Consider the following 14,239-nt stretch of genomic DNA (forward strand, 5'->3'; position numbering starts at 1 on the left):
GAAGAATAAGAAGACGACGACGACTTAATGGAACAAACTCCCATTAAAAGCATAGTAATCTTTGCTAAAGATGCCAGGCTATTTACGTTTTAAGTTAGGGGATACACAATAGATCTTAAAGGTATTGATGTATGAGGTCAGTCACTGATCCAGTCCAGTATAATTTAATCTAATATTACATATTACTTCTATTACGGTATCTATACATAAAATAAATATCATACATATAAAATAGAGCTCACCTGATTCAACTCTGACTGTAATAACATCTGGTACAATTGGTACATCATACATGCTTTCAGTTTTCAGAGATCCTTTTGCTTTAACCTCAATTTCCACGGTTCCATATGGCTCAACACCCAACTTGGCTAAATCGACAGAGTCCGAGAGAGCCACTCCCTTTCTTACCAACTGCAGATCGACAGGTTGGCATTTAAATGTACTTGACAACTTCTCTTTTATGTCTCGCACAAGGGTATCAATTTCAAATGCACATGTAAACGCCTGGACATTGTTTATGAGGAACTTAACTGTAACAATCTGTGGACTGTATATTTGACTATCTGATATGTCTCGTTTGTTTTGAATTTCATCTGTAACTACTTTCGGCTTCTGAGTACAGTACATAATTTCACACTTCTGCAGCCTCTCAGATTTCTCCTTCATTCTATCAACCTGTTTCTTGCGCACGGAAGAATTTACCCAACTTTGGATCTTCTTTTCCAGTTTCTCTTTTTCTTCTGCTGTTGACTGAATGTTTACAGCTTCTTGAAATGTCCTTACTGGAAACATCTTGACTAAATTGGAGAATTCATCATTAAGCCAGATTTTTGTTTTCTCCTCAAAGGCGTTGGATGGTACTTCCTCAATTTCAAGAACTGCTTCTGATGCCTCAATTTCTGTTTGCGTTGATAATTCCAAGGATAAATCTCTCCTTACCTCTTCAATGATTTCTGAACAAGAAAATAATTCCATAATTATACAAAGACCAGGTGGTAGCATTAACATTTAAATTACAAAATTTATAATTACAATATTTTCAGAGTTATAACATCAACCAAAGTAAAGAAACTAATGTTCCTTTATGAATTCTTTCATGATTTTATTCAGGAAGTTCTTCACAAACACCACATAATTTAAGTGTTACTACCAGCATTCCACCCTTACTGAATATCGTGCCAATACACACTACATTAGACAATGTCAGTATTGTTAGCCTTGAAAAATAAAATCTTGCACGACATTCTCAAAACAATTGTTGTGAGACAATGTCGAAAAAAATTTCAAAGAAAGTTTGAAGATTTAAGTGGATGATGTCCCTCTACACCAGAGGTTCTCAAACTATGCATTCCGACTCCCTGGTGTGTTGCTGGTCTTCATCTCGGGCATCGTGACTATAAGAAGAAAGTAAAATTTATAATGTATAGAGAAACGCAATATGCAAATTTTCAGTATGTATACATATTTATATTTATTTTATTCTAATTTTATATTCTTACACTTAAAAGAATAGAAGCTAGTAATGTAAATTACTATCTTCTTTTAAAAACACCATCAAATCTAATTTGTTTTTTTTTTGGGGGGGGGGGGAAGGAGAGTACAGGGACATCACACGGAAAATGTGATATGTGAAGGGCGGCACAGTCTCAAGAAGTTTGGGAACTCCTGCTCTACACATTAAGAAAAATCTGAATTTGGTGTGAGATTAGTGCTAACAGGCAAGGTGCGATTTCTACGTGGTAAAAGTAAAAGGAGATTCTCACGTCTGCAAAAAAAAAAAAAAAAAACCTCCCCTTTCTTCATATAGGCCTAATTACTGTTCATACCAGCAGTCAAGAATGACAATTTTCTTCTGCATCGCACTTTCTTAGAAACAAATTTGTGAATATGAATCTTTTAAGCATAAATTACATATTATTATTATGTCTTATCGAGTAGCTTAATGTTTACATAACTTCTTTATTCTGTCGTTTGTTATGCCTTTTGCAATATAGAGAAGTCAGTGTTACATTCATTTTCAGTGACATTTTAAACTGGAATTCATTTATTTTATATATGTCATAAGTAGTCCACCGAGTTAACTCTGTGGTAGCACGTCTGCCTCCAGACTGGCCAGCCTGGGTTCGATTACCGGCGTTATTCATAGATTTCAAAAAGGCATATGACTCGGTTAAGAGAGAAGTTTTGTATAATATTCTTATTGAATTTGGTATTCCCAAGAAACTAGTTCGATTAATTAAAATGTGTCTGAGTGGAATTTACAGCAGAGTCCGTATACGCCAGCTTCTATCTGATGCTTTTCCAATTCACTGCAGGCTAAAGCAAGGAGATGCATTATCACCTTTACTTTTTAACTTCGCTTTAGGAAAGTTCAGGCTAACACAGAGGGTTTAGAATTGAACGGGATACATCAGCTTCTTGTCTATGCGGATGATGTGAATATATTAGGAGAAAATCCACAAACGATTAGGGAAAACACGGAAATTTTACTTGAAGCAAGTAAAGCGATAGGTTTGGAAGTAAATCCCGAAAAGACAAAGTATATGATTATGTCTTGTACAGAATATTGTACGAAATGGAAATATAAAAATTGGAAATTTATCCTTCGAAGAGGTGAAAAAATTCAAATATCTTGGAGCAACAGTAACAAATATAAATTACACTCGGGAGGAAATTAAAATATGGGAAATGCGTGTTATTATTCGGTTGAAAAGCTTTTGTCATCTACTCTGCTGTCAAAAAATCTGAAAGTTAGAATTTATAAAACAGTTATATTACCAGTCGTTCCGTATGGTTGTGAAACTTGGACTCTCACTTTGAGAGAAGAACAGAGATTAAGGGTGTTTGAGAATAAAGGTTCTTAGGAAAATATTTGGGGCTAAGAGGAATGAAGTTACAGGGGAATGGAGAAAGTTACACAACGCAGAACTGCACACATTGTATTCTTCACCTGACATAATTATGAACATTAAATCTAGACGTTTGAGATGTAGCAGGGCGAATCCAGAAATGCATATAGAGTATTAGTTGGGAGGCCAGAGGGAAAAAGACCTTTGGTGAGATCGAGACGTAGATGGCAGGATAATATTAAAAAGGATTTGAGGGAGGTGGGATATGATGATAGAGACTGGACTAATCTTGCACAGAATAGCGACCGATAGCGGGTTTAATTGAGGGTGGCAATGAACCTTTGGGTTCCTTAAAAGCCATAAGTAAATATGTAAGTATAAGATTTGAAGTTCATGGGCAACATCCTACGTTTTCACTGTTAAATACAGAATGAATTTAAAAACTTGTTCTGCTGATTTTTTCAGTATATACATACATTCGTAACAATTAAAAATGACTACTGCTTGTTATTGTTACAGTACTACCAGTAAATAAAATTGTTGCATAAATACACACACACAGATGTAAGTATATCTCTTCTGCATGCTATTATAGTGTCCCATCATATGCAGCAGTAGTTATTTACATTTTTTTATTCTTTATTTCTTATTCAGTCTACTTTATTTAAAAATGATGCAAAGTTATTTGGCATTTATGAAACGATATGATGATTTTAATTAAATATACGATTTGAAAGAAAGAGAAAATATTTTTACTGGCAAGTTTGAATCTAAACGAGGCTTGCTACCTTCGTGTGCCAAACCCTTAGCCTTAGAATACTATATTAGCATACTTCCTCGCGACTAGCCAGCTCAGTTCTACATTTTAAAACTCAAATTTTTTTAATTACTGTCTACTGTGATGTTTTCCTTCATTTTTTATTATTTTGCTGAAAGCTAAAACAGCAGAGATGCTGCTGATAAGTTTGTGTAGAGAAATATAATACAGATTATGAAACCCTGAGTTTCTGATAAATTGGTTTACCTTGGTGTTGATCCTCAGAAGCCAAACTTTGTTCCGTGTGTCCTACACTGCCTTCCTCAGGTACTGCTTCCTCTTCATTTACAACAAATTCGACATTTTCTTCAAGATTTCTGTGCATAAAATCAATTGTATTGCCTTCCAAATTACTTTCCTTAATATTATCTTCCAGACGAATTATACCTCCTTTTTTGCGGACAGTTTCAATATTTTCATTTATCCATTCTTGTGTTGTGTTTGGGGTGAGCATTGGTGAACGATCTTCACTTGGTGAGATCGACATGTCTTCAGATGTTGAATTATTCTCTGATCGGTTTTCATCTGGAGTAACCATTCTTCTACTGTCTTTATTTTCTTCAGAATAATCATTTTCCCTTTCCATTTTACAAAAATAAGGTTACAGCTCCTAGAAGGGAGAATATAAAAGATTGTTCAGATTTATTTTATAATTAGTACATGTAAAAATAATTGATATAACATATTTACATTAATAAATATAATAATTAAAACACAGATTCTTCGATTATCCTCGTAAATTTGTTCCACAGGAATGTAAAATGACTATAAACAAATCATTTAAACCCATGTTATAGCGAAAATTTGTTACAAATATAAAACTTAACCACATATAAACAACTTTCTTTGAAAAACATTATATATTACCGGTACGAGAAGTATTATTCCTTAAAACTATCGGATGCCTTTAATTTAATCAAAATTAATAAATAGGCTTAGGTCACATTACTTTTATTTATAGAGATTTACCAGAAAAACTTAATACATATTGTAAAATTCAGTAAACAACATCGAATCGCAACTTTCGATAGTAAATGCTCCATCTTTACCATGTGATCACAAGCTTTCATTACTTTCATTGTTCCATGCACTTATGATTTTGTCAAGTTTTAGATTTGTCTTTTTCATTCATGATTGTTCGCACAACTCTGTAAGCACAGGTTAAGTCTAAAATTCGTGTACCTCTCTCAAGATCACTAATAACACTTCATCTGACTTGTAAAGAAGTAATACTTCTACATCCCTTTACTTTTTTTTCACTCTTGTAGCACTTTATGAAGACATTTTGGGGTAAAACAAAAATCATCACTATACCTGCCAAGTCAATGAACTTCATTGATAGGTATGACTTAGCTTATCAATAATGAAATGTGAAGACTGTAAATCCCCAAGTCCAGAACTTACTGCATAACTCACAACATTACGTACCTACTGTAACATACTTTTACGAGAATAGAGGACTTCCTACTAAAGTAAGTTATGCGAGCTAAATATGTACCTTGTTTACCATACCTCAGCGAAAAATATGGCATTTCGCTTTACAACTGGGATGTTACAGGCTTACTATTTGGAGCGAGGGGTTGTTTACCAAAATTTATATGTAATATACTTAAATCCTTTAAAATTCCCTTTTAAGAGGTTCAGAAGATTGTGATGGAAATTCTGAAGACATCTCTTCAAATTCTACACTATCATTTATATGTTAACACATAAATTTTTGTTTCAATGTACAAATCGAATAATTATTTTACTCGTTTCATTTCCCTTTATCTTTTTATGTTTGTTAATTCCAGATCCCAGTGGTCAACCTCACTTGAGGACGGATGATTTTAATAAATCTTAGAAGTGGCCTCAATTTGAAATTCTGACAACAGACGAAGTGCTATACAGCATATATCGGTATTCCTATTATCGAAGCATGGATTCCTAAGACAGGCCTAGGCCTAAATATAATATAATGAACCAACTGGAAGCTTCTGAAATGTGGTTATACCTTGGGCAGCAGAACATCAAATTCCCAGGATTGCTAAAAGCAGCAAATGCCTGTATCGTGAATTGTTAAGAAGTAATTATCAAATGCAGATAGATTTTACATCTGGGACATGACCTATACTGCTTAATTATAGTTATCGTGTTGAACAACTGATTATGGACAAGATGGAAGGTAAATGCAGTGTTGGAAGGAAACAAGCATCATAGTTAAAGAACACTTAGCTTGACGGGAGTGCAGGACAACTTTCTCGACTTGCTGAAAACAAATATACATTTGGGCGACCTAACATGGCACTTTAAGAGAAAGAATTGCAATTAATATTATTTTTAGCAAACTGAACTTAATAATACTATTAGGTATCAAAAGTCTTATTACCGGTACTGTATATAACAAGATACTTGGAAATATTAAGCATTTCAATTATTAAGATTTCAAAACCGAGTAAAAATTATTTTGCTTCAGTCCATGCCTTTCTAAATTATTGATTTCTTACATTAAAGCCATAAAATAGAATACCTCCCTTCATTACTGTTGCACATAATTCTTTACCCCAACAATATTAATACCGGTAACAAATATACCCAATAACTAAGATAAAGTCTCTTGGCTCTTAAAGGATCAATCACTCTCCTAATAAATCACCTCAGATGATAACTTTGTTCATGTACCATAATCTCATTATGTATCTTTTTTATTTAATCTGTGTTATTTATTCTATTTTTATAGATGTCTTTGTGAACTAAAATTTATTATGTATCTTGTTATTTACTTAAATTTTTAGGTAGGTTTACTATTTCTTTGAAGAACTTAAGTACCAGTATGTTAAAATTAAATTCATATTAGAAACCTTATTTTTGTGTGTGTGTGTGTGTGTGTGTGTGTGTGCGCGTGTGCGTGCGCCTAATGATGAACCTACAATTCATAATAGATTCAAGATTGTACAGGGAATAAATAAATACAATACAATAAATATACGTAATACCTAGTGGCAACAATCCATCTCACAGGAAGCATTATGATAAGCTTCTGTTAGTGGTGATTGCTCAAAAAATTAAAAGACTAGGTTCTATTTTTGTTTATATTTTGTATGCCTCTGTCCCGAACATCAATGGGCTATAGCTCCTTTAGCCCTTAGTAACAAAGACAGTACCAGTGTCCAGTATCAATTAAATTATAAAACAAAACTAGAGTGACTAACAGGGTTCCTCTCAGAAGTAGACTTTTGGGTATTTCATCGTGTTTTGGAACCTAACATCTTCAACGTTTCGTAATGATATACAGGTTACACACTCAAGGCAAATTGATTCAACATGGAGGGTCACCTACTCTGTTGGATGTTGTTATGCTTGGCTACTCCAAACAATCAGTTTAGTTCAGGGATGTCTAAGCATCTGGATTGCGTGCTCACACTACAAGCAATACAAATCCAACAAGGTTCACTTTTCAGCAAGATAAAGTACAATCATCGCTCTTAAGGAAATGTTGTGCGAGTTTTTGAAAGCACGCAGTGCAGGCACTTTGACATCTCTGGTTTAGTTGTTTGGAGTAGCTATGCATAAAGGGTCGAACAGAATTGGTGAATCTTCAGGTCGTACCAATTTGCCCTGATGATGGAACCTTATGCAATTCCAAAATGTTATAGATCATAAGTTCCAAGACACGTAGGAATACCAGTAGATACCTAAAAGTTTACTTTTGAATGAAATCACCAAGAAAGCCTAAAATTCATATCAGAATTTCTCTTTTTTAATGAAGTCCTCAATTCGCGTCATCAGCCTAATGGCTTCAATGTCGACTTTCCATGCTGGAGACCAGAATTCAAATCCTAGTGGGTCCAAGTAAAATTTGTGGTCAACAAAGATGGCGTTTGGCGGTAGGTTTTCGCGGACATTCTCATTCTTCCTACCATCACTCCATCATCATCCTACGCACCCTAGGAGAGCTATGGGAAAATTATCAAGGTTTTCACTGTTCCCAGGATATCACTGTGGCAATAGAAATCGCCTACAGTTATAGCCAATGATCAGGTTCCTGGATATAGTATTTGAAGAAGAAGAAGAAGAAGAAGCAGAAGAAGTAGAAGAAGAAGATACATTAAACATGAACGATTTTAGATTCAAATATAAAGAGTTGTACGATTTATTTCAACAGTCCTTCACAAAATATGTTACAAAATAGATCAAAGACTTTTTCCTTAAGTCTATCTTGGATTTATAAGGTAATCCCACTTCCTAAGTATTCTTCTTACAAAGTGCTTTACTATGCTTAAAAATGTTTTTCCCATTTCAGAAACTACTGTTTCGGCAATTACCTACTTAAAATATGAATATATTCCAAAAATGTATATTGAAAGATCGAGAATATTGTGGCAACTGTGCTGGAAGATTCTAGTTGCCTCGGGAGTGCGTGTGCTTATCCAGCGCGACACGGGGCGAGAGGGCGGCGTGGAGCAAGGGAGAGAGCTGCGGGCCCGGTGCGGAGTGGAGGGGACTGACGTAAGGAAATGTCTGGAGGCCGAGTGTTGTGGAGACCCAGAAAGTTCGCGAGGCAGAACAATCGAGAACGTGTGATTTAATAAATAAAGCGCGAGCAGCCTTAGGCATGAGTCAGTTAGTTTGTCAGCTGTGAGAAAGTTAGCTACTCTTCAAACCTTGGAGCGAGGTGAACCTGAGTTTGACGTGCAGTGAACTTGAGTAGGTCCGCAACTGTGGCAGCATCCAGGCGAGTGCGGCATATCCAGAAGTCTTGGGTTCGAAGTGCAGTGAACTTTATCTGGGAGTCTTGGGTTCTAAGTACAGTGAACTGTATCTGGAAGGCCTGGGGTTCGATGTACCATGAACTTGAGTGAGTGAGCTAGAAGAACTAGCCAAGGCAAACGAACTGTGAACTGAGAACTGACAGTTTTGTTTTGTACATAGTGTTTTGTGAACATTAGTTGAGATTAGGAGTACATTGTTGATCTTCTCAATAATACACGTGAATTATCACTGTCGTTCGGTGGATTGCAATAACGATTACTGTGTTGCTGTGTTGAGTGGAATACCCATTGTTGACGGGTGTGTGATTAAAGTTAGAAATAAAAGCCACACATTATTGTTAAATAAAAGTTACAATATTATTAGTGACAAGGTACAACTCTCCAGTGTGTAATTTGTCAGAAAGAACACCAAACGCTGATTTACCTTTCTCCTGACATTAATCCTTTCCTGTATCTTACCATCACTACCCTTCCTCACACACGCACATATTTTATAGGGCATATTTTACTGTGTTGAGAATGGTACCATCTATTTTCTATTCCATGTAGTTAAGTACAATAAAGATGTTACTATTTATTAAAGGTAAAGTTATCACCTCTAAACACCATCAAGGCGTATGGGAAGCATGAAGATAGAACACTAGAGTGAGTTGGTGTGGTCGGCACCAAGCTCCTTTTACCTCCAGGAAAGACCAGGTAGACCTACATAATTTGAGCAGAAGGCTGAGTAAACCATTCTGGAAGTTTTGGCATGAGAAAAATCCCACCACCACTAAGGACTGACTCCGAGATTTCAGTCTATACCTACTCAGTTACTCCACAAATTTAACTACGTGGCTGCTTTATTATTTATCACAAGCTAGACGAAGAAAACAAGATGAAAGCAACATACTTTTAATATTTTATCTTTGAAGATTGTTATGACTTTTTTTTGTAAAATGGTAGGTCCTTTAACTTGCCATTATTCACCCCAATTCTATGAGTGTGCATAGAAGTCATTGTTAGTGCTGAGAAGTGTAGATCATTTAGTTCGTTAGAGACTATCTGGAGTGCACGGCAGGCAGTGAGTTTCCATTGCTCTCATACTGGTAATGAATTATGATGCTAGACAATATTGTTAGGGTGTCACAGGGGAACTGGAATACCCGGAGAAATCCCCTGTGTTGACTGAACCATGGGCTTGCCCAACACAAGTTATAAATTCAGGATGGAGCGGGATTAGTACATGGGCCCCCTGGCATAAGCCCAGAGCACTAGTACTGAGCCACAGTGGCAATTGTGAGCTCATAATTATTTATTAATATTTGCATAGCAGTTAAATGCGGTGTAGTTTATTAAAAATATTTAAACCATAACAGTCAATAACATCAGCATTGTAGGGGAGGTTCTTTTCAGTGTTAAGGGAGCTCAGACCATTCTATATTAACTTAAGTTACATTAATGGTTTTTAATACATCTTTTCTCGAAAATTATTGGGAGTAGGGCTACAGCAATGGAATTTTTACAGCTTATTCCTGGTAGCGTTAATTTAACAGAAGTTTTTAAAATAAACGTAATTTAATTTTCAACTTACATCTTTTTTTTTCTTCATATAATGCAAATTTGAATATTATTTTTGCTACATTTCTAGGGTCAACTCCTGTGTAAATTTAAATTTCACAAAACGTTTCTGTTAAGTCATGCATTAACCTATAATGAATGTTCCCTAAAGTTTGAAGTAAATCTGACGGACAGAAACTGAGAAAAGGTGCAATTTTTACAGAAAATATAAACATAGAGAAAATGATCTTCAACATTTTTAATACATTCTAGCTGCACAAGACGGATTGTTACAAAAAAAAAATTAGCTCTTTAGATGTGAGTAGTGTATATGTTTCATATACAGTACCATTGGAAAGAGGAAATTTCAGAGAATATAATGCAGTAAAAAATTAAAAATTAAAATGTTCACAATTTTTCAGAATGACCTTCAAAATTTTTACTATATCCAAGCTGCATATGACGGATTGTCACAAAAAAAATTAACTCTTTAAAAGTGAGTACCGTAATGTATGTTTCGTATACCGTGAAAAGAGGAAGTTTCAGAGAATATAATGCAGTAAAGAACTAAATGAAAATTTTCACTATTTCTCAAGGTTCAGGTTCCCTTAAAAGGAGCACCTTTTCAATCGACAAGCCAACAATCTCTTTTCACTCTGAGAATTACCTACATATCAGTACCTATATCTTTACTCTCTTTACAGCAGAAAATTTATCTTTCCAGTGATGTAGGCGACTTGTGATAGGAATTGTTACTGCAAATAGGTGACTTTTAGACACTTCTGGGATGTTGCTGCCTAGATTGACAGTATAAAAATACTTGAGCAAATCAGGAACATTTATCTTATAGAATTTCTTGCTTGGATAAACAATTGAAAGCTCACTTTTCGGCCAAGCAAAATCCAAAAATGCCTGTAAGATATTTTCAGAGAAGCAAAATGTTCTGGGAATTTATGTAAAAACTCGAAAAGTGTGATGGAATCAAGTTGACCAACATCTGAAAACTTGAAGCAGACTTTCACCCAAGAAGTCTAAAATGAAGCAGATTTTCAGGCGAGATATCTGAAAACCTGCTTCATTTTCTCATTTAATAGTATCAATTGCATCCTAGTACAATCCCTTACATCAAACTTTATTTTCATCTCATGCTTTGTCAATCTGTATTGTTCAACAATGGTGAAAAGACATTTCACTATTTTCGGTGTTTCTCGTTGCCAAACTTTCAGAACGGCCCCGAGGTTCACTCAGCCTCCTATAAAATTGAGTACCGGGTCTTTCCCGGGGGTAAAAGGCGGTCAGAGCGTGGTGCCGACCACACCACCTCATTCTAGTGCCGAGGTCATGGAAAGCATGGGGCTCTACCTCCATGCCCCCCCAAGTGCCTTCATGGCATGTTACGGGGATACCTTTACCTTTTACCTTTTTACTATTACCAACTCGAGACCAATAACATTAGTAAAGTTATTATAGTCTAAATCATTCAGTCCTCAAATATGCTAAAAGCTGCTGGATGTCTTCAGTTCGCTTCAAGCAATATCCTGTCAGAAGTTTTTTTTTTTTCTTGGTAAAAATTTCGAAGTTGAAATCACCATGAGAAAGAGTGATGTAACTGAACAAATGCAATACAAAGATGAAGACGAAGTTCAGAAGAGAATCATGAAAACCTCTTGAATCAACAATCTACATTTCATTATTCATCTCAGTTTTCAATTATTTATAGATTCAAAGAGACATAAAAAAATCTGTATTCAAACACAGATGCAACAAATATACTAGTACCTATTTTAGTTTCACTATATGAGTACAATTGACGGATTTTTTTTTTTCCTTTCATGATAATAAGCATAAATAGGTTATATTTAGATAACTTCAATAAAAATGAAGCTAACTCCGAGTGTCAAGAATATTTTGCACTTTTGTGTGATACATAGAATTTTTTTAAAACCAGGTTCATATCATATGCATAGCAGTGGATAAATAAGGCATGATTAAATTAGCTTCAACCAGAGTGTGTAAACCTCCATACTCCCTAGACATAACCACAGCATTGTCATATGTTTGTGTTAGTAGCCTACTACTTTTTTCCATACTGATATTCCTTATAACTTTCAAAAATATGTTCAGCTAATGTCAGTGCTCAGCAGTTCTGACTGAAATCACTAAAACAAAGAAACCCTTCCTCAATGTTACCAGTCTTATTAGCATGGCATAACATTGTGGAGACTTGACAGTTCTTTGGTTTCGTCCAATCTGCTACAATTGAATGAATTAAACTGAGAAACATTGGATCCAATTTTTCAGCTCCTGGTAGGCCTACGGTAGTGTAATGCTGTAAATTATGCAATACTTACTCAACTTCTCTTTAGTACCGGTATCAGTTAAGGTATACATGTTGAAAATTATTTCCTGTATCTTGTGAAAGTGACTCCAATTTTAGTGAACTGACTCAAAGATTTTTATTATATTCATAAAATTAATTGAAGATCAAGACAAACCATTTTTCATATTATATCATGTCTCTAACTAGCCACAATAAGCCATTCATCACTATCACTGGCTTTACTGCTGGATACCAAATTAATGTTTTAATTTACAATGAAAAATAAAAAAAAATATGTTAAACTATATCAGAGAGCCTTTTATTCAATTTTGCATTTATCAAATAACTAATGTATGTTTTCTGCAAATAACCTACGGGACATGTAATCTACAAATATTTTTAGGAAACACAAGTCAAAACCTGATATTTGATTTGTTGACAACACTTGTAAGTTGTACAAATTCAATACTAACCTAACAGAAAGTTAATTAATTCTACAATTATAAACAGTTACTGTACATTTAGTTATTATCGAAAAATATTTATTTCTTGTAGTTTATCGTTTTATGTCTATGGAACAATTCTCGGTATACTATAATGACCAATGTAACTTACATTTCTTACTATGTAACGAATTATAAATACCTTCAGTTTCACTGTGGTTTTTAGGTTAGAATAGTGTGTTTATATTGGTTACCATGACAACATAAACAACGTGTGGTTCTATCTGTTGGTGGTAAAAGCTACTAGAAGCATGTATTCACGTCATGTATTAATGATTTCGGGAGTTTTTATCTTTTTTCTTCTCTTACATTCAGCAATTTAATCAGGACATTCCCCCCCCCCTTTTTTTGGAGCGTTAGCCTTGTAGGAATAAATTACATCACATATATTCCTTCATAATAATGCTAGTTTTATGGAAATTGCAGTGCTGAAAATGGACGGAATATAACTTAATAAAGTAGCTCTTTATAAGCTTTTGGTATTGAATGATTGATGGATTGAAACATTTTTCCATTAAGGAATGAATTGACTGACAGATGGAATGAGTGACTGGACTGAATTACATTGATGAATACAAATGAATGTGGCGAATTGCTTTCTTTCCTGTGGAATATTAATACTGAATATTATATCTTTAAACAAGTTCATAATTGCTGTAGCAACTTTTTTGGCATAATTTTCTCCATTCTGTTTACAGGACTGTGAGCCGAAAATCTGAACAGACTGGATATTCAAGTTTTTCTGCCGTTTTCTTTTTCTAGAAGTCATACTGTATAATTTACAGCATTTCAACACTTTATTATAAGTGCCACTGTATTTATTAATTTTTTTTCTATCCTCCTCCTATCACATTAAATGTGATAGATAAATTTTATCGTATCAGTGAGCTGCATATTTAAATTAATTCTTTCTTCATTTCAGTCTATATAGTTTCATACAATTGGGAGTCATATTTCTGAAATTACAAAATATGTATGTGTTCTTGTATAACCCCTACATATGAGTTATTCTCGTTGCGGCATACTCATTAAATTAAAAAAAAAATATCTGAAAGAAATAATTGTGAAAATATTATGCTTAGACATTCATTTTTAAAAATACGTTACAGACATAGGAAACAGTTTCATATAATATACAGCACTCCATACTGGATAATTAGCAAAGCAACATCTTTAGAACAACTTGTGGCTTCTGGGTCATCCCAAACCTTGACCTCAACCCTTCCAAGCGTGAATCCTATAGGCGAATCCTTAAGGGCATATGACACAGGGTGTATTCGTTTGCAATTTGCTGGTTACTTAGGACGCAGCTGTGTAAATTCGTTCAACTTACAAAATGATAGGCCTAAATAACGATGCTAATAAAAATCCTAATATAGTTCATGGCAGTAACAGTAAAACAACATCTCAATGACTCTACTGTGGAAAGTACTATACTAGAATTAAAACCCACATTAGCA

The 14,239-nt window shown here is 34.6% G+C and overlaps 1 protein-coding gene across 3 annotated transcripts in view; it reads right to left on the reverse strand.

Moving 5' to 3' along the window:
• The window catches only part of LOC138701559 (IQ motif and ubiquitin-like domain-containing protein), a 35,940-nt gene extending 22,971 nt beyond the window's left edge, over window positions 1-12,969 (reverse strand). For 2 of the 3 annotated variants that reach the window (XM_069828577.1, XM_069828576.1), the window contains exons 1-3: window positions 12,892-12,969; window positions 3,874-4,276; window positions 243-953 (exon numbers count right to left, since the gene is read on the reverse strand). In XM_069828577.1, coding sequence (XP_069684678.1) covers window positions 243-953; window positions 3,874-4,252 — 1,090 coding nt within the window. In that variant the 5' untranslated portion in view covers window positions 4,253-4,276; window positions 12,892-12,969. Of the gene's footprint in view, window positions 1-242; window positions 1,395-3,873; window positions 4,277-12,891 lie in introns of those variants that run through there. The other variant, XM_069828578.1, reaches the window with a different exon arrangement.
• Window positions 12,970-14,239: the final 1,270 nt, after the last annotated feature.

This window comes from Periplaneta americana, chromosome 6 (genome assembly GCF_040183065.1).
Source record: "Periplaneta americana isolate PAMFEO1 chromosome 6, P.americana_PAMFEO1_priV1, whole genome shotgun sequence".
In the NCBI taxonomy this organism is placed as follows: domain Eukaryota; kingdom Metazoa; phylum Arthropoda; class Insecta; order Blattodea; family Blattidae; genus Periplaneta; species Periplaneta americana.